The following is a 25442-nucleotide window of genomic DNA, read 5'->3' as shown; positions in this document are numbered from 1 at the left end:
AACTAAGCATTGAATGACTTCATAATTAATAGTGTTAATAAGAACAGCAGTCAATAATATGTAAAGACAAGAACTCCAATATTGTGAATCTTATTACAATAGCAACTTCAGTCAAAATAATCACAATTAGATCATTTTTCCAAATTCTTCAGCCCTTATTATAATATTTGTTCATTAACTGGCCCCTTGCGTCCTGTAATATATATAATGTGGCCCCTGGGATAAGTAAGTTGAGTATCCCTGATGTAGACTTTACTTTGCAACCCCACATGGTAATTGTATGTGGAGAAATGTTTATTTATTCACCCTTCAACGCCAGTCATTCACTCTCTCTTGGCTGTGCGTTGACAGGCAGGAGCGAGCGGCATCTTGAATGACGTCTAAACTTAATTATTTCAGAAGAGTGAAATTAAATCTCCATATTTCTGAAGAACTCAGAAACTTTTTATTAACTCCAGGAATCCTTTTTTTTACTTCAACGTGGACATTTCCATATTCTTTGACAAGTGGTTAATGTGGTCCATTAAAAAAAAAATCCTATTAGAAAACATCCATAAGAATATATAAAGCTTTTATAAATCTCCACTCATTAAACAACTTGAAAAACAAAACACTGTCCCACTCTTTGTGCATATATAAAATATCCTTTATTGATATTTTGCAAGCATAAAGCTCCTTCAAACCCGAAATGACTCATTTTTCAATTTATGAGAGTAACAATTCTTAGCCATCAGGTAAGGCCGGGTAACATTTTTTTTCCGGATAAAATAAAAATAAATTCCAGCAGCTGTCATGTTTTCACCTCAAACACATTAAGTACAGTTGGACAGAAAGAGATGCAGCTTTTATTAACTACTCAACAGACAAACATCGACTACTGTAATAATAATAATAAATACAAAAACAGACAGGCGTGTAAATGTGATATAAATAATATGTAGGTTGGTACAAATACAAGAACAAGTTGAAACTTTTGGGAGGAATTGTAGGGTTATCTACACTGATTTTTTTTTTTTTTTACTGTTTTTATTGATTGTATTAAATACCAATTTTAATTTTCCTGAACTGAAAACAACTGCAGAACATTTTAGTAAATCATTTTAAATATAAGGATGGGGATCTTTTCTATCTAAAATGTGAAGAAAAGATTGCTGCCTGGTTTTCAAAAACAAAAAAAAGACACATTTATACATTTTATACATGTGGCAACTGTAAATACATAATTTAAAAACTTATGTAGGATGTGGCACAGTAACTCTGCTGTGTTGTCTTCACTCGACATTATTTTGTTTCTTTAAAAAAGACAGATGAACTACTCTTCCTTTGGATCACGGTGTTTGAAAGGAAAATATTTGTTATAGTTGTACATTTATGTGTTCAACAAACATGCATACTTTGTATAAAAAGCACAACTTTCAGACATCAACAGTGTATTTTACATTTCTATGCATTTATTTCAGGTCTGCACGAGTGAGTGTGTGTTCCATTTGTACACCTGTTTGTCTGTGTGAAAGTGTGTGTGTGTGGACGGGGCTCAGTAGCGATGCTCCCCTCGCGTTATGTGAGAGGAGAACTCGTACCGGTCTTGACTCCGGTGACCGCACAGGTTGCACTCGAAGGGGTCTCTGAAGCCATGGCAGCCCATGTGAATGGTGTACATGACGTGGTCCAGGAAGAGAACACGGCAGTGTTCGCACCTGTACGCCCTCACCTGCTCCCCGTCCGCCGTCACCACTTTGAAGCCCTCCGAGGCCATCTCGATGCTGGCCCTGATGGCCTCGTACTGCCTCTGCTGCTCCTCCTTCACCAGAGGGAGCATGCCGTTCCTCACCCCCGACGTGATGTGGTTGGTCAGGTAGATGAGGCCCGACGCCGCCCCGCCCGGACGATCCTCGTTGTTGCTCTCCGTGTCCGTGGAGTCCTGGCCGCTGTGGCTGGGGGAGCCGTCCTTCTCGCTGGAGGCCGACTTGGAGTTGGAGAGGAGCAGCAGGTTCTCGGCCGCGCTGTCTTTGGCCGACAGGCCCGTCCCCACGTGGCCCTCCTGCGCCGGCTTGTGGAGCGGGTACATGGAGCCGAGGCCCACATCAGAAGAGGAGGCCGGGGAGGTCTGGACTAGAGGCCGGAGCGACTCGGCCCCCAGGTAGCTGATGGCGCTGTTGATGGCCTGGTCGATGACGTGGGGCTGAATCAGCTCGCCTCCCGCTCCGTCGTAGGAGAGGTCCGACAGACGTTTGTCCCCTGAGGGGGTTCAGAGAGAGACACAAGAGAAATATGAAGATTATACTTGACTTAAACTCTCACCCGCATCCTGTGATCTTAACACTGAGTCTGCTCCTCTCTAGCTGCGTGTGAAAATGACTCACTGTTAGTGTTTACTCTGGTGTCATATTGGTATTTCTAGTCTCACATTAACATTTCCCTCAGCCACTTAATATTCTGTTTCTCTCACTCTGTTGTTAAGAAGATTTTCATCATTTTAATGCAAAATTAATATACAAGACACTCAACAGCAATTCAACACATTCCAAACACTTTCTGTGAAGCCCATGTCTACAATGCATTATAAATAAAATATATGAGACTTACAGCACTGTATAGTCAAAAGCATTCATAAAGACTCATCATAAATAACAATCCTAACACATTATAAATCATTTTATAATGACTTATAGGGTCAATTATCATAATGGTTTTTAATTGCTGGTCACTCACTGACATAGTTTTTGCAAGTTCATGTCTATAATGCATTGTAAACACACATATAATATATTAATATCTGCTTATAGCACTGAGTTATAAGCATTCACAACGATTCTTAATAACCCATAATAACATATTCATAATAACCTGTAATAACCAAACATATTTTAAAGCATGTTATAATGACTTATAGGGTGAATAATCATCATACTTATAATTCCATAATGCATTATAAATATATTTATGACGAGTATAGGATTAAGATTAGCACAATCTCCCGCCTTTACACTATAATCACATTCTAATGCATCATAACACTGATTTCAATGCATTATAAAATAATTATAATTTGTATTGCAGCTATGAGAATTATAAGATCTATGATCCATGCAAATACACAATCTACAAGTGACCAGCAATTGTGAAGTAATATAAAAATAAACCTTTTAAGTCATTATAAAATACCTTATAATGTGTTACAATTATTTCCATAAAGCATGTTGAGTATTTATGAGTGCTTAAAGCTACAGTTATACAGTGCTATAAGCAGATTATAATGCATTATAAGTATATTTATAATGCATTATAGACACATTAAGAAATAAAAGGCACAAATCCTGCTCAGGCTGAGCTGCACTGCATGCATTCTGCAGAGCCAGGGTGGCAAAGAAAGAGAAATAAACACAACACACAGCTTCACCTATGCAGCTCTCATAGGTGCGGCAGATACAAAAATATGTCAGTAAAAAGTAGCGACAAAGGAAGCAGATTTCAGCCCTTACCCACAAACTTCTGTGGCATAGTGCTCTTACGCTTAGCTACATTATTAGCTAGTCTGTCTAGCACCAAGGCTCTGTCAGATCCCGTCTGGCTTAAGTCTTCCCTCTGCTCATTCTGGTTGCTTTCTTCCTTTACTACTGGAAAGCAAGACAGAAAAGTAGATTTCAGAGTCAAAGTAATTTGTCCTGTTTAAAGTGATGAACTGACGCCTGCTGCTAACACATGATGGTATTTTTATGGTCTGATGGTATTTTTCTTGCAGAGCACAGAGCGGACTATTCTGACACATGTGAAGCACTTGGTTTATAAATATAGTATTGGTTCATGCTCACTGATGAGATCTAGATGTGTTCGAGGCTTTGATGCATAGGTTTAAAGCAGCCTGCGCATTAAATATCTCTACAGTGAGTTCATTAAACGTATGACTGCTGAGTATTTATGGAAAAATAAATAACTTTATACTGGCAACGTGATGAAATTGTAGGAATGTAAGGTTCATTTGCAATAAAAATGTGATGTTTTTAATAAGTGACATGAAAAATAATTTGCTGTACTTTTTTTCAACAGCAGAGGGGGCTGTGTACTCTTGACTTCACTTGTTCGACATGCTACGTCACGCTCATCATTAGCTGTATCAAGGCGTAAAGAACGCACTTTAAACTTCGACATTGAGGATCCGCCATGCTGTTATAAATCAGACAAAAACTCCCTTATTAGCAGAGAGACGCTTCTGAAACCGCTGTAGCTGTCTGATCGATTTCTAAGTATTGCGATTTCTAAAAGAAGTAGATTTCTCCAGCGGCTGCGTCTCAGGCGAACGTGCCGGCATCAAAGGGCAAATCAGACAAGGAAATATGTGAGAATGTAAAAGACCAAACAAAACCAGTGTGCACTGTGAATATCATAGATCTAAGCTTCTGCCTGAAAATGTAGATATGATATTCCTTAAAAACAATCCAGTTGTCAATTCCAAGGCAGGAACACAGGTCAAGCCATAGTTTGGTTATTTCATTTGTAATAATATTTTATTTATTTTATATATTTATTTTTTGCATGTATTTGCATTGCTTTGCATAGATTAATCTCCATTGTAGTAATAAAAAATGTTTAAATTGAAGGAGAAAATATATTTTATAGGTCATTTTTAAAGTAATTTTACTCATAATTTGCCCACAATCTCATTTTGTGAAAAACATGAGAAAATCATATTGTGAAGCCAGCATCCTGACTTGTATCCAACCGTAAGTGTATCATTCCATCTATTTCTAAATTGCCCTAATTATCTCTGCAGTCATTTTAAATAGCTAATAAACTTCTGCATTATCTTATAATCAAATGGAAATGATCGTCACTTGACCTGACCTATTGGAGCATTAAGCAACAGCTTCTACGTACACGGCTGTTACATGCACACTGAGTCCTGCACTCTGGGTAAAGTAGGCCATCAGATTTGGGTGAAAAGTGGAGTGTGCGTCTCGCGAGGCACCAACCTGTGTAGATGCTGTTCTGCAGCCCCATGCACTGCAGGTAGTTGTGACACCGCTCCTTGTGCTCCTCGAGAGAGCTGCGCTGCTTATAGCTCCGCCCACAGTAAGCACACTTGTGGGGTTTTCCAACTGCAGAAAACAACATCAGATCAGAAAACAGAACAGCGCTGCATTCTATGTGATGGCTGATATTAAATTGGTAAAATGAATACATTTGTGTCTGCAATTGTTATTTTCTTTTATTTCCTTTGATGGAAGTCTTCTCTGGTTATTTCAGCAAAGGTGTGAAGAAATTTTCAAATTGGTCAAACTGTTGAAAAAGGTTGTTTTTCTTATCATACTGTATCAAGTCTTTGGGCACATGGGATGACAGTTTTTGCAATAAATGCCATTATATTTTAGGAAAATTCAATAGTCCCTTGTGCCCAAAGACTAAATATAATGTGAAAAAAATGCCTGTATGTGAGAAACTAGACAGAGCAAAGTTGATTTGGTTTTCATATCAACAGCATGAACTCATAACAAGATGAAGTTTAAGGAGGTGTACAAATATGCAGCATACTTTTTTTTAATTAGTTGTACTGTTAGATACTTGCCCAGTGTATGTCAGTCCCATATTTTAAGACTTTACACCAATCAGAACAATCCTTGTGGCATGTTTCCCTTATTATAATAAATGTGGTCTTTGGGCACAAATGGGTTAATGCATTTCGGTTTAGATCATAATAATGATTGTGATAGTAAAAGTTAATTTGCTTCTAGTTTTTTCCTGGGAAAAATACAGGAACTGTGAAGAAAACCCAAGTCCAGAGCAAAGACTATGGCATGAGTATGACTGGGGCTACTGCTGAGGTATTTCATGGGGAATTCAGGGAATTACATGTGGGAGATCACCTTTTACTAATACAAACTTACTCATGCTGGGTATTTTATAAGCTTATTCCTCTGAAGAGTTAATTTAAATACAAATACCTTTCTGCTAAGGAAAAAAGAAATGAGGAATTTAGTATTTACCCACTAGAAGTTTATGGTCTTTCATAGAAGGCTTTTAAATGAAATAATAATAGACCCAATGTTGGAGGAGATAACCTACTGAAACTGTAAATTAATAAAAAATATTGAAAATACAAATGATAAAAATAACAAATTATGGTGTCTGGTCATAATTTTAGCAGGGCTAAGAGGGAGCAATGGAGGGACTTGGCATTCATTTTAAAAAAATGATGACTACAGCTCTGGGTATGAGTCATTAATGTTGCTTATTCCTTTTTTGGCATACATTTAAAATGTGAGTTTATTTTTGGAGTATAGTCAGTCCCTGATGTAAAAGTTTATTAGTGCACCAAATGTGTATTAATCCATGGCCGAAGCAGTCCCCCACAAATGCATTTAAATGTATTTATTTTTTTAAATACAGTTTCAGCTTTTAAAAACTATTTGAATTATATATGTGTGACCTGATTTCAAGCCTGTCTTCAGTGGGAATGAATGAGTTTGGAGCTGAGTGTTACAAACATACACGGTCGCCCATGAAGTTGGAAAAAAACATTTTTTTTATGTCTTTCCATGAAATTATCGTGACAATGTGACTTTATTCTTAACAGATAAAGTGTACTATATCTTCTCAAAACTGTATTACTACATCTCTTTCAAACATATCACAATGAAAATGAAACCAGGATTAAAAGAGGATTGTGTCTGAAAACTAAATTATTCCAGCTTTATGGGCAACTCTGTAGTAGGGAAGTTGGAAAGTACTGAGAGACAATGTTGGTTTTAAGCCTTTTCGTGGGATGATAGTAATAAATAAATAATTCCTTTAAGCATAGGCCTCCCTAAGTTTATACGTTTTTTGAGTCATGTAACCTTATTGTTGTCACTTATTGTTTTTTTTGGTTTACGGATGTTGGAATATTTTAACTGGCGTGCAAAACACGATTTTGCAGTTTATCCCTTCACTGTTCTGTGGAACTCTTCTTTGTTAGTGTACTGTTTACACCAAAGAATTTCATTAACACATACTTCTGCAAACTATTTGCAAAAAAAAAAAAAAAAGTGACACCATATCTACACCCTGTCAACTTCCCCTTATATATCCCAGAGCTCTCGCTGTATGCACTGCAGAACATGTCGTGCCTTTTTGCAAAGGCAAGCCGGGGAGTGCACAAGTTTTCTATGCGGGTGCATGCTCACCCGAGTGGGTGCGTAGATGGCCGGTGAGGGCATCCCTCCTGCGGCAGGCGTAGCTGCACAGGTGACACTTGAAGGGTTTCTCCCCTGAATGGAGCTTGATGTGACGCAGCAGGTTGCCCTTCTGGGTGAACGAGGCGCCGCACTGGCTGCACTGGAAAGGACGTTCTCCTGAGGGAAAGAACAAAAACACACACATGTTACTGTAAAGACGATAAAAAGAACACACAGAAGAAAAAAAAACAGAAAAAAGAACTTGTTTGTTTTACTGGCACCCAATTTTACATGTTTTGTTTATGTATCCTAGCAGGCAGTTCATGTTTTTAATGATTTTCTTTATTGCACCACTCTCCCTAACCTCACTATGTTTGATCCCTCCACTGACAACAGAAAAAAAATCTATGTGGATGAAAAAGCGGGTTGCCGCTGAAGGAATGCGAGGTCACTGCACTACAAGCATCCCAAGCGGCAGAACAAGGCGGATGATGGAGCGTCTCCGGGGGCAGAGAGCCATCCAGCAGCCTGTGGGAGGGTTTCACAGCAGAGTGACACTCTATCTCTCCATGCTCCCCCTGCCCCACCGACTTCTGGCGCTCTGATCGAACAAGAGCCTTTCAGACTCAGCCTGCCAGTTCCGTAATGCACCATTGCCTAGGTCAATTTGATCTGAAAATCTCATTTTTTCCTCTTCTTCGTCTCTAAAATAAGAGCGGCACATCACAATGCAAATTCAGCCTCATTTGAATAAAGCGAAGGAAACACTTTGTGTTGAGAGCCAGTCTTCCTGATCAGCGCTCCTGGAATAAACCAATATCCAGCCTCTCCGAGTGTTGTGGCATTCTGTGAGAACGTTTTAATATGGCTTTTTTTTCAAAGGCCCCCCATAAAATAAGAGTCACCAGTGAAGCAGCAAAAATATATAAAAAAGGAAATTCATTAAAAATGCATTTCAGGAGCAGAGACTCACCACAGAATATTTTCTATTTAAATAGGAGGCACTTCATTATATCTTTTATTGTACTTTCTTTTGCATTTACATTAGTCTAGTGTTCCTTTCTTCCATTTTGAGTTTCATTAGTTTCTAAAGCTTGACAGTTAAGTGCCTTTTTCAAAAATGTTCCCCACCACTGGTTTGGCTTCATTACAAAAGAATATCAATTTTGAAATTTGAAAAACTTTTAATAGCCAGATAATTGTCACTTCATAGAGATTCCATTTCATTGTCCGCACATATCCTGTTTCTGAACTGAGGGCATGTTTTTTTTTTTTTTAAGACTAAGTTGGTCTCTGCTACTTTATCGCACAATAATTTGATCAGTTACTGTTGCTTGTCATGTGGTAATTCAGAGTCATTTAAATGAACAATAATGAATGCTAATGGTATGCTCAAAGTCTATTTCACGCCCGATGAGAAGGTTTACATGCATACAGCCAAACGCAAGGGTGAAATTACAACTACTACTGAGCAGGACTGCAAACATAAGAACAGGCTCCAAAGTTTATTTATCACTAATGTTTGTGTGCAGGCAAAGAAGACACAAAGCTATACACTTAGTGGGAAGAAATGCTCTAAGCATAGGCGGGAGCCACAGCAGACACCTTTCTACCCCTCATCCATCCTCTCATATCAACACTAGTGAACATGGGTGCAAAGGAAGGGCAAGAAGGTGGCTTACCAGTGTGGCTCCGCTTGTGCACCATCAACACATTGGGGCCAATGCAAACTATCCCGCAGATATCGCACTTGAGCTTCCCGTTGGGCAGCCGGATACCGCCGGCCGAGGAGAAGGCCTTGGCTTCGGGGCTCGGCTGTGAGCCGTTCACCTTGGCCCCGGAGGCATCGACCACGCGCAAGTCTTCCGCGCACTCCTCCTCCTCCACGCCATTCATGTCACAGGCCAGCCCATTCTCCTCATCACTGCGAGCCTCAACTTTAATGTTACAGGCTGAAAAAAGAGGGCAAGGGGGGGCCACGGTTTAGAATAGGAGCATGATTCTTTCATGATGTTATATACTAAAGATGGGCAATTATCAGTGTGATATTGATACTGTGACATGAGAATAGGTAGAGCTGCTTATTGTAACACTGTGATGTAGCATTGAAGCTGCCTTTGCCAGGTCTGAATGGCTTCAGAATAGGAAGGGGAAATGATTTTGTGAACCTATTTGATTGTCCTCCCTGAATGGGTCTTTCTGTACTTGTTATCTTTATTAAGTCTATTTGACAGGGATAATAAACATAAATCTGAAAACTTGGATTCTGATGCATTATACAGAGATATAGCTAAGAGCTCATTTTCATCTCCAGTCCCCATGCAGGTGAACATTATATATACAACAAGCAATTATGAAATACTGTTTACTATGTACATGGTAAGATAATGCATCTGGTATTTTCAGAAACTTTTGTGCGTATTTGATTTATTAATAATGGCCTCGGAAGTTTAAATTGATTGCATTCTTGATCCTCCTTTAACCTTTTTAGACTGATGGAGTTTGAGGTGGAGTGGAAGGAAGTTACTATTTATTGTGGATTTAATAGAAAAGGCAGACTGAGCAGGATCTGAAAGGGGCCGGTCACCCCTAGTTGAGGTCCTTGTAACTCTGCTATTGTTCTCAACAAATTTAATTTGGTAATTAGATTACAGTGGTGATAATATTGTGGCTTCTTGACCAGAAATTTCAGAGATTTCCTATTGAGTAGAGAGGCTTCAGGGACTTTGCTCTGGTGAGAGAGCATCACAGAGTCTGGGCAGCTTCTGAAGACAGGTAATGTTGGATTTGTCTAAAATATGAAGTTTTAGAGGATCTTTTTCATATGTTTTATATTCACTTTACCTCACTAATCATTTCCAACAACGCAATAGAATTTATTTTGCCTTTTGACGAGCCTCTATTCATTTCATTCTGTATGATATTTAAAATTATGATTAAGTGTTGTGATTTTATACTTTTTTAATATAATTTCCCTGGCATATTGTCAATATTTACATGTTCCTGCTTGTTTGGCTGTTATTTTAGTGGGACAATTCCATGAAGTTCAATTTCTTCTCTGAATGAGACACATCATATTACGTGTTTTTGAATTGTTTTTGAATAACTGTATTTCTCACGTCCTGAAGCTGAATTATAATGTGGCCTGGCTTTATTTGGATTCATTTAGCAAAGTATTTCAGTCAGTATAAGTCTGTTCATTCCCTCCTTCCTCTGTGGGGATTGACACTGTGTAATAGCTCTGCAACTGCACTATAACATAACCAGGGCAACAGCGGTTTTGCAATGGCAAACCTCCTTTAATGCACAAAGCAACATTTTCATGTTTACCGGGATGTTGCATAAAAAAAAAGCCATTATTATGAATTAAAAATCAACAAACATTGATAAGATCAGCCCACAGTCTACTCATATAAAGTGTAGACTTCACTGCTTTTTCATGCCATAGCAACATGGCATATTTCATAAGGATGCACAGTTGGATCGCATGTTTGCTGTTTGAGGATGTCAGTGATGAAGTAACACACAGATCATCTCACACCATCACACTTTGGTGAAACAAATGACAGCAAGATAAACAGGAAACAGAGACACAGGAAGCAGTGTGAAACTAGGGACGGCAGCGGTGTCTATCAGAGCAACAGAGTGCGATGAACACACACAGAACACTAAATCGCATTTGGCCTTTTCACTACGTGGAGGGGCCGTACTGAAGTGAAACGCGGGATGACTGAATACCAACTGTACTGTTCCATAAACACGATGTCTTTTGTTCCCAAAGTGATCAGAAAGCAGAAGTGTCCTTTGTGCTGAACTACCAGCTCCTTCTTTTCCCAACAAAGAGTGTTAGAAACATTTCAGAGAACTGAGGTTGCCTGTGGTTTGCATGTCTCAGTGGCAGCCTGATTTCCCCATGCCTCTACCTCTGTTTGTACAACTGAAGAGGAACAAGTGGAAATCATGAAATATAGGAATCTATGGAAAAGGGGAAGCTTCAGAAAGAGGGCCTGTCTAACTGAAATACCAAGAATTATGGAGAAGTGACAGAAAGGGAAGCACGGGAAAGGAATTGTAAAACAACCTGTAACTGAAACTTTTTTTTTTTTCTGCTGCAGGAGTCTCGTTTTCACTGAGAGCCACTAAGGGAACAAGGGAACATAAATCCTCCTAACGTACAGAATGTTTCCCATAAAGAACAGAGATGGGGCGAGTGCAGGATCGTGAGATGCTTATGAGTTGATTTTCCGATTAAAATCACGTAATCCGAGTGTCCATCTCCACCCAACTTTTTTTTTTAAAATTGCTTCTTGCATGACAAACAATCTGATCATCTATTCGACTGTTGACATTTTTTTTTTGGACTAACTCTCTTGTCTTTTTGCTGAGCAAATGAGATAAGAGAGACACCAGCTGTGCACGCAAAGGAAAGACTTAGCTGTTTATTCAGACAAAGAAAATTAGATTTACATTCTATCAAAATGCAAAAGCTGTGATAAGTGTATGAACTAGGTACCAAACATACTACATGTGCTAATATGTACTAATATGCAACTAGTAGAATGAGCTTGTAAACTGTAAACTGTTTTTGCCATGCTTTTGGTTTCACTTGGGAGTTCACTGGTTTTATAAGCATTAACAGATAAACTCAAATACCCCTTATTCTACACCAACATTTATTCTAACCCAATATGCAAACTTAAGTGATTTCGCCTTGAATTGAGTATCGTGAATCTGTTTTAACTGCAGTAACTAGCCATTTCCTTTTTAAATAATAAGACCATTACTATCTATGTCCTATTTAGCTATTTATCCAGTACTTTCAAATATCTCACCTTTTGCCCATTTCAACGGTTTATCCATTACTTTCAGCTAATTATTTGAATTGTTCAGTCAGTAGGATTATGCAATAAGCTAACTATTTTAACTGTCTAGCCGCTAATTTAAGATATTCAATCTGTTTACTCGTTAATTTAAGATAACTATTTCAACTGTCTAGCGCTATTTTAAGCTAACTATTTCAACTGTGTAGATGCTATTTTAAGATAACTATTTCAACTGACTAGATGCTAATTTAAGCTAACTATTTCAACTGACTAGATGCTAATTTAAACTAACTATTTCAACTGTCTTGCCACTATTTTAAGCTAACTATTTCAACTGACTAGATGCTAATTAAAGATAACTATTTCAAATGTCTAGCTGCTAATTTAAGATATTTAATCTGTTTACCTGCTAATTAAAGATTACCATTTCAACTGTCTAGAGGCTAATTTAAGATATTTAATTCGATTACTCCCTAATTTCAGCTAACTATTTCAACTGTCTATCCGCTAATTTGAAATTATTAATGTTTAGCTGCTAATTTAAGCTAACTATTTCAACTGTCTAGATGCTAATTTAAGATATATTAAATGTGTTTTCGATTAATTTAGGATAACAATTTCAACTGTTTATCCACAAATAAAAGATATCTATTTTGACTGTTTATCCATTGCTTTAAGTTACTTCATTACTTTTAACTATATAACTAATTTTCACTATTAGGCTTACTATTTCAAACACTTTATCCATCACAGCTGTGTGTTTCAAGTGTTTCAACTTCACTGCCACCTACTACTTTACACATATTCTCAGCAAGTTGTTCTCAGGTGAATTAAAATTGTTTTAGTTATTCAAACGACCTAATGCCTCCCTGATTGGGAATCATGTTTACACCTTTGTGACATTTGGTGAAGTGCAGTCAGCTTGTGCACTTCATTTGCAGAGGTGACAGGGAATTACAACTCGCACCTTGTCATCATTTTTTTGGAGACTTTAATTACTTTTCACATGTAGCAAACCGTGTGAGTTTCTCACTTGAACCACCAAGGCGTTTCGGTCAGGTACAAACACTTTAATGGTGACGTAACGAGGGATTTTTTTTGTGATCGGGTTTTTACCATTTGCATATCACAGAGCTCGAAAGCAAAACTGGCTACACCACTTTATCTCACTTGATTTAATTTGTGATTCTCACCACATAACCTGGTTTCGACAATTTTCTGGGTAACTGTGGTACTTTACTAATGTCGACAGAGTTGTACAATTATGTACCAACAAAAAGGCTTATTTAGGTTATGCTTTGCTCAGTATTTAGAGAAATATTTCTCTGCACATGGAAACAGAGTTATTCCTGGATGGGTGAAAAGGGTACATAACGTTATGTTTATCTGTGGTTTTCAATTCCTATTAGGTCTAATACACCAGCGAGGCTCTCAGGTTATCAGCCAGATAAAGCAGACAGAAGGGAACCATGAACGCTGGGCTGCCACCCACTTCTCATGGATATGGGGAAGTTGTGACTGAATTGGGAGTAGGAAGAAGGCTTTTTACTTTTTTTATTGTTTGTCACAGTCACACATCCTGATTTGCTCATTTTGGGAAGCAAGGGTCAAACAAACAAGACAGCTAGCAATAAAATGGTAATAACCTGATCCTCAGATAAAGGGGTAACACAAAGAAAGTGACCAACAAAGGTACAGTACAAGTGTAAAATAAGCTTCTTTAGCATAAAAAGAAGAAATAATAAAGCTATATTGACAGTTTGATATCAGATAGGAAGCAACTTAGCAAGTGTGTTAGTTCTGCAGCGTGGAAACACAGGGAGCCTGCTGGAGGTTCCTGTTACTGACTTGTGCTGCTCTCACTGCCTGAAAATAACCTTGTGTGCAAAGCAGTGGAACCACATGTGTTAAAACCACGGCAGCAACACTCTCAATGCCACTTGCAGGAACGCCAGAAACAGCCTGCTTTTCCCCTTGCACTTTTTTTTTTTTCAAAAAGTCGCCTCAATGTTTTCGGGAACTAGACAGCTCAGTCTCCCTCTTAGTCTCATGTGTCTGAAACAGCAAAAGGCGCCGTCTGAATCACCGAAAGTGAAAGAGAAATAATCTTACTGGGATGCTGAGAATGTCATCTTACCGCCTTGTGACTTCAGTCAAATATGTCAATCAAGCACAGACAATTAAAATCATTTAGTTTACATTTTTGTGGCAATTTACTAAACACAAATGGACAAAACAGACTGATAAACCTCCCTTATGCTTGGAGTCATATGTGTGGTGTTCAGTGCTGTGAATGCGCAGCAACAGTGACGATTCCCAGGCTGTGAAGACTAATTTTCAACAGGAACACAACCTGGCTTTTGAGGTTGTGCGCTTTCGATACTTTGAGGTCCCCTGTCCCACATATAGCCCCCCCCCCACCCCCCCTTTGCATTTTACCTTTTTTTCACTACAGAGAACTGAGCAGCACATGATCCTGGGTGATAATTATAACTCATTTTGGGCTTTTATCACAGAGGCAGCCATGCATAGATGTACCAGATACTTGCACTTCCCTTCTTTCTCTCTGTCCCTATATAGACATATGTACACACACACATACACTCATACGAGAGATTATGCTGTTCTAGGGAATGAACAGAAACTCACATTTAAGAGTCATACATGTACGCCCCCAGCTCTGCCTTCTTTACTCTCTTCATAAAGGCTCTTTAAGTCAAACATTTAAATCATCTGCTTTCTGACTTTTTCCCCCTTTTTTTCCCCAGATTGTGCTAAACGTATATGTATATAATGTACACAGTCGTATAAAACATTCTGTCCCTAACTTTATTTAACATGCTGTATTGTTGCCATCGCAGCACTTGTTCAAAACTGTTCGGAGAGACTTATGCTGAGCTCGGCAGCAGTTATAACTCAAATAGAGAGCTTTGTGAGTAAGCGTGTGTGTGTGTGTGTGTGTATGTGCAGGTGTGTGACCTGTGGTGAAATGATGCGCTGCTGATCTCTCTGAGCTTGGCCCTGTTCCTGAACTCTTTATCTCCAGGAGTGTTGAAACTGTCTGATGGCAAGTTCTTCTTAGGAAACTCTTACACATCCTATTTCAGTTTCCTCTCACATTTTTATTTTTGACTGTGTGCTGCTAATCTTTGCCGTCATCTGGATACGTGGAAAAACACTGATACAATGGTCAGCCTTCATGCTTGTTTTTTTTGTGCCATTAATTAAAATCATCAATAAATAAAAAAAAAAATAAAAAAAAAATATATATATATTCCCCAATTTTTTTCAGTTGAACCAAAATTCCCCTCACACTTTTCTTATGTTTCTCTAGGTTTAATAATTTATTTATAATTAATCTTGAAAGCTGTGATGGTCCCTAACATTTAGGACATTTAGTGGACATATTAATGTGCTTGACAAGCTATCAGTATAAAAAATATTAATAATAACAACTGACAGTTTTTATAGCATCAATAAAACAGCTGTCTGATTCATCTCTCTGTCATGTAAAACCTATTAGCCGATAATGATTTCACCATCAACATTTCCTGTTTTTTTTTTTTTTTACAAACCACCCATGTTAGGAGACTTGAGATAAATTTACGCTGCCGATGTGAATCCCCCTATGCTTCATCCTTATTTTCACCATGACATTCCCTGGCTTGATGTTCACAAACTCAAATCAAGGCCACATTAGCTATTCCTTAAGATTCGGCTTATTAATGACATGCCATGGATCAAAGGGATTTTTTATTTTTTTTTACCTTTTTTTCTGCCAATGACCTAAATGTGTCTCTTTGCAGCTTTAAATTAATTTTTCCAAGGGATTTGGAACGGCAAATATCTCCCACTGGATGTGTATGAGATTAAGTTATAAAACATTTTTATGCTTTTTTTATATGAATGTTATGCTTTTGATTCTGTCATTTAGCTTTTTAGTCTGATTTTTGGTGCTTTGGGAATGAATACATCACTATTGGGAAAGGCACTGCAATGGATTTGACTTGTTTTGATTGCTGCTTCATGGATACACTCAACTTAACGTGGCAATTACACACTTTGATTAAGGTTTTTTTTTATGTACACAAGCATCAGTGATGTTCTGAGTGGCTGTGGGTGCGTTTGGTGAGATGTTGCCTCATACCTTTGTCCCCTCTGTTGTTCTGCTGGTGGGTGGAGCTGGCTGACAGGTCCTCAGGGACCGCCATGGGCTCCTCGGCCTCCTCGGGTGCTTCATTGGCAGGGGGGCTGTCCCTGCCTGCGGAGACACACACCAGCAAACACCCATCACTCACCACGCACCCCTACGATGTGTCTCATTCAGGAGATGCAAAATTACCTCCGGGTGCCTGTTTGTTGGGCCTATTGTATCTACTTTCTGCACTCTACGGCTCAATCATGCAGTAGGTAGTCTTTTACCTGGCATGGGGGCCATTTCCTGCGCCTCCTCTGTCTCCATGCGGTGCAAGTACTCTAATGGGAGAGAGATGGAGATGTAGATGTGTGTAAGTTTAATCAAGTGCAGGCTGAGGAAACAACATTATAAAAAGCTCGACTGGAGTAAAGGGTGTACTTCTCGCCGTGACTTTGTCACCTCAGTGAGATCACTCTTGTCACCGCTGCAGACACACCACTGTCCCCCACATTACATTACAAAGAATTACAGACATTTTCATTACAAGTCTGACAGTGAGACCCAGCTTGGAGAGTAGTTTGGCTCCGGCTGATTGGGGCCCGCTGGTCGCGCGTGGTTGCCGGGAATGGGCTTTCAGACCACATTTGTTATTTATTGTTAATTTCCTGCCACGTAATCATCCAAAAATGCAAACTGACTGCCGCAAAATTAAGCAGAAAATTAACTGGCCCCAGGTCACGAGGATGCGGGTGTTTGCCGTTCCCAGCTGATCGGCGCTCGTGTTCTCTCTAATTTACTGAGCATGCATCGCTGAGCCCGCGGCCTGGGCACAGACGCATGCAAGCCACAATCAGAAACAAAGAGAGGGGAGGACAGAGAGGGAGCGCAAGAGAGAAGAAGAAGAAGACAGAAGAGCTGTGAGATAGATTTAGAGGCAGAGACGTGGATGGCAACGGGAGGGCAAGAAGTCAGAAGAGCAAAAGCAACAGGAAGGTGCAGAGAAAAGAAAAAGAAAGAAAAGCAGGCCGAAGGACAGAGAAGTTCTCTTTATTTATGTTTTTTTTTTTTTTTTAGAAGCGATCCTCCGGCCAGGGCTGAATATCTGAGGAGTCACCAGTGCTCGTGGCCCCATTAATAATGGATGGCCCTCAAGCCTGCAGCAGATGGGCCCAACAGCCTCAGCCCCAGCTCCGCCACTTCAAGAAGCCCTTGGTGGGGCCGCTGCCCAGTCCAAGCAACCACTCAGGGAGAAGTGAAGCTCCCGAAAATAGCGAAACGAACCCAAGGGAGAAGGGGAACCTAGGCCTTCCTGTTTTACTGACAGATGGCTCCACACATTTGGAACAAATAGTGGGAAGCGACCGGGCCTGCTCTGTCGCAACGCACAATATTCTGCGGAGTCAAGTCAGGAGCTCGGTGGCCTGCAGACGCCCAGGATGCAAGTGTGGAGGGGAGGAGGTGGAGGACGGGGGGCAAAGGTCACTGGTGCAGAAGATTTGTTCAGCACAACACAGGGGTGTTGCGTGTTACTGTGCTGAGCTGCGACTCCTTCTTCAGCATCTGGAGTTTGGAGGTCGGGGGCGGTGGGGGGGTATATTCTCAAGTGCCCTTTTTTTAGGCAGATGGTGCGAGGGGAAACACGGATGTGTTGGTGGGGGGGCTTCGGCAGAACTAAAAAAGAGAGTTCCTACATTCAGCCACAACCCACTTGCGTAGGCATGTGGAAAGTAAGGTGCACAGAGAATATTCAGGAAGTACATATATTGTGACACTATTTTCATGATGTTTTTATTTTCTACATGGTTGTTACCATTTTAAAAAAAGTTTTCCCATTTTGTTTTTTGTTTAATTATTTAGATACTGTGCCTTAATTTTCCTTTTTCCAAAGTTTATATAGTTTATTTGACACTTTTTGATAAGAGCAGGTGGTTTGCAACTTAAATGTTTTCACCAACTATCCAGTCATAACTTATTTCCTCAACAAACAAACTGAAATTAGTAAAATAGCTGGATTTTTACCCCTTATTGCTCATATCCTGGTTGTAACAAGATGCGTGTGTGTGTGTGTGTGTGTGTGTGTGTGTGTGTGTGTGTGTGTGTGTGTGTGTGTGTGTGTGAACTGGGGGCAGGTGGAATCTTTCAACCAGTGAAATGGAAGTCTCAGAGAAGACTTCTGATACAAAGAGCAAGGGGTACTGGAAAAGTTTTGGTCTCAGTACGTCAAGTGAGGAGAGGCAGGAAGAGGCTTGTGGGTTGACAGAATTTTCGGTCCTCCTCGTGTTAGTGCGTGTTCGCGTTTGAAGGATGGTGGGGGTGGGGGGGCTAGAGGCGTCTGCTCATAGTAAGGGTGCGAAAGCTACACCAGGGAGCAGGGTGGAGATGAGAAACAATGAAACCGTTACAAGATACTGAGGACCACACCAGCAAAGTTTTGGAAACTCAGGAGGAAGTATTAGACGCTGGTGTGAATGTTTAAGTGACTCTACATATTACACATTTAAAATGAACAGTAAAAACTGGAATACATGAGTCAAATCTCAAGTAGAAAAAGTGGGAAAAAAGGTGTCATAAAAAATAAACTCCTCGAGTGTTTCAGTAAATATCCAATTAAATATTAAATATCAAATTTTTTGTCATTATATTAAAAAAATATTAATAATCGAATAGATTATTATAGAATAATAATAAAAGTAATAGGATAATTTGAAAAAAATGTGTTACCTCTAATTGAATGGTTAAAGATTAAAAAAAATAAATTAAAGTGGGATTCATGGCATATATATATATATATATATATATATATATATATATATATATATAGTATATATCTATAATATATATATATATATATATATATATATATATAAATATATAAAAATATATATAAAGATATATATATATATATATCTTTATATTATATATCTATAATACATATAATATATATATACATATTTATATATATATATACTTTTTTTTTTTTTAAACATATTCTTGCTTATGACGATTCAAGTTTTGGCAGCAAATAAACCTGTTATAGTATTAAAATACATCAGAATGTTATATATCATCACTCTATGAACCCAGTTTCATCGCACATTAAGACTGAACTCATTCAAATTACATGCAACAAAAAAAACAACAATTTTTTTTTATTCTCACACACTCACACCAAAAGTTTCCCCTTTTACTAAACAGGCATATCTGATGAATGAAAATATCCGAATAATTTTCACTCCCGTGGGTTTTATGAGAAGTAATGAAGCTGTGGGCGCTTTCTTATCAAGCCATTAGGATTAGAGGTTATCCTACACTGCCAAGCAATGTGGTGCATGGTCACCTTTTTTGTTCATATGCACATGGAGATTCTCATCAGTAATTCATGAAATGTATGGGTGTAAGTGGGTAGATAGTGTTAGCGGATGTGTTCTGGGAGCCTGTCGAAAGGGGGTGAGAGGAGAGTAAAGGTGCGCTGAAGAGAAGTTTCCTTCATTTGCATCTGACACACTTCACTACTCTGCTATTCAGACAGTACAATCATTTTAATAACTGTCTGCCTTCCTCTGCCACCCCACCCCCCTGCTACTTCTGTTTCTTCTGACAAGAAAGATGATGTATCTGCAGACAGATTTGCAGCACTTTCAGCACTTCTCTTTCCAACTGAGATATGAAAAAGTCCTATTTGTGCAGGTATTGGGGTTCCTTTTTGAGTCTTAAATAGATCTGAAACCAAAAATATTTTTGTGTGAGTTTGTTTTGCTGAATATTTGCATTTAAGTGGAATTTAAGGGACTTGTTAACTTTCCCTAAATGTTTTAAACTCATTAAAAATACTTGCAAGCAAACTTTAAATGCATTCAAATAAAACATAGGCTATTACATGAATTTAAGATACTCTCACAGTTTCAGACTGGAACAAACTGGCAACTCAGTGACTCGGTGCTTTACATCACAAGGGCGCCACTTTAAAGAGAAAATTATCAATAGTTACATAAATTCTCAGTTTGATCAAAAGCTTTAATATTTATGGCAGAGGCTAAACTTCTAAAATCATAAACTTTAGGTTTTGGAACGTGTTAAAAAAAAAGAGAAGATGAAAACACTTTATTTCCTCAATAGTTTGAGAGGTAATCTTTGTGTTTTTCTGTCTGGGCGTTGATGAACTACTTTCCACCTCAGTGTCAACACAGTGAAAAGTTTCATGAGTCCTGCCTACATGACTTTTCTTCCCTTCACTACTAACTGAGACTGTGGCTCGAACAGGTGAATATAAAGCTTAACGGTGTAACAAATCATCACATTTATCGATTTTTAATTTATACATAACGGTAGGTAGAGCGTCAGTGTGTGCGTACTGATTTCCTGTTTAAATTGCGCATAAATATTTTTCACAGAAGAGTTTGGTTTTTGGTCTCGGAAAAAAAAAATCTGCGCCTTTTTATCAAAAGTTGTTTTTTTCTTGTTAATGTGTATTTTCATATTTTATGAAACTTAAAATACCGAGGCAGCATCTGAAGTTTAGTGAGCGCGCACATCTGTTGCAACAGGTGCTTCAAGAGGAGCGTAAAAGCGATAAAACAGGTTAAAATTACAGCGGAATGCCGAGATAATTAGGAGAAAATCTTAAAAAATAGAGACGTATTTTAATATAAATCATAAGTAATTGTGAAATAATTTATCCATGTGTTCCCAAAAGAAAAAGACACAGGAAAAATAGGGAACATTCCACTACTTCCGTTAAATATCTGTCTTTTTAGTAACAAAAACGCGGAAAAGTGATTATATTTCCACTATTTAATTTTACACAGTAGGCACAGGTTTTTAAAACCGTTACATGTTCTGTACCAGCGGAGAATTACGCACACAAACGGGATCTGATGCTGCCGGCGCACCTGCACCGAAACTAAAGGAGTCTTTTTTCCAGTCAGGTGCTAAATGTCTCCTAAAACAGTCGAGAAGAGACGAGCTCAATTTAGAGTTGTTGATCTCGGCTTTTAAGTTAGTGTGGAGGTGAAAAGCGCGGTGGAAGTCACTTTACCTGCTATTCCTTGAGTTTGCAGTATGAAGTTCTTCCAACTCTCCCCGGCTCCATGTGCAGAAGGTCGCAGCGCCGCGGCGGCCCCATGGAGCTGCGCCCTGAGTCCCTCCCCTCTCCACTGCACTTCCTCGTTCCAGCCCAACATGACTATGTCTCTGAGCTCGACTGGGGCATTTTGCTCGCTTTTATCCACAGGCCGAGTCTGCAGCGGGGAGTCGAGCCTCCGAGCCCTTGGCACTTGCTTTGTGCCGTGCCAATAAAAGCTGACACCCAGTAGACCATTACTGGCAGCCATGCATGAGATGGGATGAGGCGCGCGAGGAGAGTGGACCATTCATTGTTTATTTATTTCATTCTCACCGAGGAAGCTGAGGAGGGGGGGGGTCTCCTTCACTTGCATATTGGACAGCTCCCCTTCTGTCACCTGTTCTGGCACGCTGAAGCAGTCCATGAAATTAACACAACTGTTTTCTTTCCCATATAATGAGTTTTCATCCATTTGACTTTGCTCTTTCTCTCCAGTTATGGCCCCCTCAGAGTCAAAGCTCGTCTTCTATCACATCAGCAAGTGTCCAGGACCTGGATTAGGTCAGAACCTGAGCACATTGTTTCTTTTCTCTTTTTTTTTCAACATTTACTTTCTGTTTTAAGATGCATACACACTGGGTGTATCCTCAGCCCTGTAGAAGATTATTATGCAGATATGCATTATATAGTCACTGAAATGTGGTTTTCCTTCTGGTTTTTGTGTGCAGGAGACTACAAACCCACACCATGCAACTGGCACTGTGAGTCCAAACCCATCAGACGTATTTCAGTTTCAGATGCTGCCAACATTATGATACTCCTTCTAACTTTAACGTTAATAGTTTCGCTGCAAAGTCGATTATCCAAATTCAAAAAGTGACTTGAAACTGAGATACACAACATCTAATGTAAATTAGTAAACCATCAGCACACTCTAAGTCTATAAACTGTCTGTAGCACATGTAACTGGATAGAGTGCAAAACTTTATCTCCCTCCTTTCTGCCTTCATTCACGCTGATAGTATGAGCATAACATATAAGGACAGACCTTTTAACACGATTATTATTAACTACTTTCCTATTTTCTTATATTTCCAATCTCAGTGTCAATCTCCTGCACAGTGGTGTAGTTAGAGCCAGAGTGATGGGTGTCCATATACTGTCTGAATCATTTAAAAGAGATATAAATTGTGGATTAATATTGATGGAATTTCTAAATAAATGATGAGTTACACCTCTGGATTGGCTAAAATAAGTCACCTCTCATTTTCAGATATGTCCTGTCATTATTATCTCATATTTAATATCTGGTGGAGTGGATATCTGCTGTAATTACTAAATTTGAATTACTGTCTGAAGATTATACTGTTAAAGTTGAGCTTTTCCCTCCAGAACTGTTGCCGATGATGAAGTTACAAGAGCAGCAGTGAAAAGTACAAATTTGAGGTGTTTCATCTCATACTTCTAAAAAAAATATTGTAGATTTTACTTGACAAATCAAGATTTTTACACAAACATATAAGAGTTGATCAAATATTGTGTCGCTGTAAATAATACTAACAGTTTATACAAATACAGCTAAAAATAATTAGTTGATAAACAGAAATTTAATTTATATTTATTTATTCATTTAGTTTACTAATAGTTTTTGATTTTGAATGCAAAAACCCTTTCCTGGTTGCTGCTAATTTTAAGGATTTTGAGATTTCGACCAAACAACTAATCGATTAAGCTTCAATATAATCAGCAGATGAATCCATACCGCAAATAATCATTAGTTGCAGTAAAAAACTAAAATTCAGCTTTTATATTAACGCACAAGTAATAATAATCTAATGATATAACAGTATAAAAGTCACAGCAGACATTTTTCTGCTTTGACTACTTTTACTTTTAATACTTTAGTACATTTTCCATATTTTAGCTATATACTTTTACTGCAGTAAAATTTTGAATGCATGGCTTTGACTTGTAGCAGAGTCATTTGTTATTAGTGTGGTATGTGTGCTTTTACTTAAGTAAAGCATCTGAGTACTTCCTCCTCCACTGTACAAGAGTTTATACTCAAGTATTGGTTTATATTCTGTAAATTTACCTTCCACTGTTTTCTCTACTTGTGCTCTCTCTTTCCCAGTATCCCACTGTCCCCAGGCCCCACAGAGCGCTCTTATCTCAGGAGAGGCTGTGTATGCTGGATTGCTGAGTCACCTTTCGTGGGAGGTTGCTCTTATCTCCTGAGAAGCACAACATTCAGGCAGTTGGTTGCAAAAGGAGGAACTTTGGGCAGGAGCACTGTGGCCTGCTGTGTCTTCACGGCCTTATTACGGATTGCAGCAACGCTCGCTGACTTCCTCAAAGCCTCACGGCCGGCGCTGCTTTTTCTCTCAGGTCAGAAGCTGCAGGTTTTTTTTTGATTCATGCAGGTGTGTTAAAAAAAGCTGCTGGATGAGTCACTCCTGAGGCCTCGCCGAGGGAATGCTGGGACTGAAATGTGACTCAGTGCTATCAGCGAACGCAGGGGTGTCCAATCGTGACTGTGGTCTTCCATGCCCCAGAGATACTGTCCTGTCCCAGTGACACAGCAGCTTCGCTCGCTGTAGGTCTAAGAGGCAAAAAAGCTGTCAGGACAATGATTCAGTCAAGGTTTTAGAGAAGTGGCTGCAGAAGTGGGATCAATACTCACCGCTGGATGAGTTGCTGATAATCGTCCTAACGGCTGACTTCTACAAAACGTGCAGAATATTATTCACGTGCATGTGCATTCAAATTTCTGCAGAGGGTTTCAAGGTTATACAAGATTACTTAATTCTGTAGCCTTTAAGGTTTCACTTTGTACAGGCTGTAAACCACGGCTGCAAATCAAACTAAAAACAACCCGCTGCTCCTTCAGGTTAATCCACAACCTGCAGCAAGCCATGTTGCTGTAATTAATATCATTACCTGGCAAGTCTCAAAACATCATCAGGCAATGTAGCCGGTCGACTACCGAACAATGGGCTCCGGCTGGTTCTTATTTCATGGATCTTTAAGCAGTATTCACTGTTTCACATTTGGAAGCACGAGCAGCATGTAACCCTTAATTGGTTTCAACACCTTAATAAGTCAAAGGCGTTCAAGACTGATAATCACATTAAATAGTCCAATTTATCTAAAAAGTCAATTGCAAACTGAAAAACTCTCTTTCTTTAGGAATGCATTATGCTGTGAGGATGTCAGAGTAAATTAAATTCCCCTCTGCACACTAAAGCATCTATTTCCTTATGGTAATTATCTGCTGGAATAGACGTGTCACTAGAAGGAGTCAGGCATGCTTGACATTTAGCCTTTTTATGGAGCGGCGATGAGTAAAAATTAAGATGAGGAAAAGGAAATTAATCTCCAGCCCAGGCAGGCATTGAGAGATCCTGGAGGATAGTGGCTGAATCAATCATGATGTTTGTGAGCCTGTTTTGAAAAGGAGCCAGTGATGAGATTCAGACCACAGGCTGGAAAATCTGAGAAGGGGGAGGAGGAGGAGGAGGGGGGCACTTTCAGCAAATAGAGTTATGATTGCTATGAGGAGGTTTACGCAGTTTTATTGGCTTTAAACAAAGAAGAAAACACACTAACTTCGCTACAATACCAATTTAAAAGAAACAATTAAACATTATGACATTATACTTTTTTTTTGCTGAGAGTTAAGTAAGAAGATTAATAAGATTTATATAGGGAGCTAAATGTGCTAATTGTTGAGTTTTAGATGAGCTGCTAGGCATAGCTCTAATCAATCTAAACTCGGTTCAGAAAATATTTAAAAGTTGTGCTTGTCATCTTGCAGACAGACCTGACAAAGCATGAATTAAGACTTTTTTTTTTTTACATCCGTATCATATTGTGATGAAATTGCAGCAAAATCCTTTTTTGGGGTTAATACCAGTGTAGTAGTCATCCAGATGCCGCCAGATGATCTTATTAATCCAAACATAGCAGTGTTTGGTTTATGCAACATATCTGGGACTTCCACAGCAGGTGCAAAGCAGCAATTTAGGTTATTAGGTTACGCAATGCATTTGCATATTTAGGCTTGCAATAGTGACGAGGTAAGGTTTTTTCCTAGTTTAGCAGAAAATGCCTTTTCTTTTCTTATCTTACCTATGTACTTGCTGTCTTTTATATTTGTATTTATTTTTAATTTTTTAGGGACTATGGATGCAAACTAGCAGCCTTACTATAATCCGGCATAATTACAAAGATGTCTATCGATGTTCATTAATGTGCACTGTCCCTAT

General features: G+C 38.9%; 1 protein-coding gene across 6 annotated transcripts; it reads right to left on the bottom strand.

Moving 5' to 3' along the window:
• Positions 1–338: 338 nt before the first annotated feature.
• Positions 339–21442, bottom strand: ikzf1 (IKAROS family zinc finger 1 (Ikaros)). 6 transcript variants are annotated; one of them, XM_059323884.1, is made up of 8 exons: positions 21148–21393; positions 16397–16450; positions 16122–16235; positions 8834–9103; positions 7161–7328; positions 4971–5096; positions 3483–3617; positions 339–2238 (listed from the first exon to the last, which is right to left on the bottom strand). In XM_059323884.1, the coding sequence occupies exons 1-8, from the start codon at positions 21290–21292 to the stop codon at positions 1535–1537; spliced, it is 1716 nt and encodes a 571-aa protein (XP_059179867.1). In that variant the 5' UTR covers positions 21293–21393; the 3' UTR covers positions 339–1534. The 6 variants fall into 6 exon arrangements, with proteins under 6 accessions (XP_059179867.1, XP_059179868.1, XP_059179869.1 ...); XM_059323885.1 differs by having other exon boundaries at positions 3483–3614; XM_059323886.1 differs by lacking the exon at positions 3483–3617 and having other exon boundaries at positions 21148–21392.
• Positions 21443–25442: the final 4000 nt, after the last annotated feature.

Source organism: Centropristis striata, chromosome 20, assembly GCF_030273125.1.
Source record: "Centropristis striata isolate RG_2023a ecotype Rhode Island chromosome 20, C.striata_1.0, whole genome shotgun sequence".
NCBI classification, from domain to species: domain Eukaryota; kingdom Metazoa; phylum Chordata; class Actinopteri; order Perciformes; family Serranidae; genus Centropristis; species Centropristis striata.
This window is presented reverse-complemented; position numbering and strand designations above follow the sequence as displayed.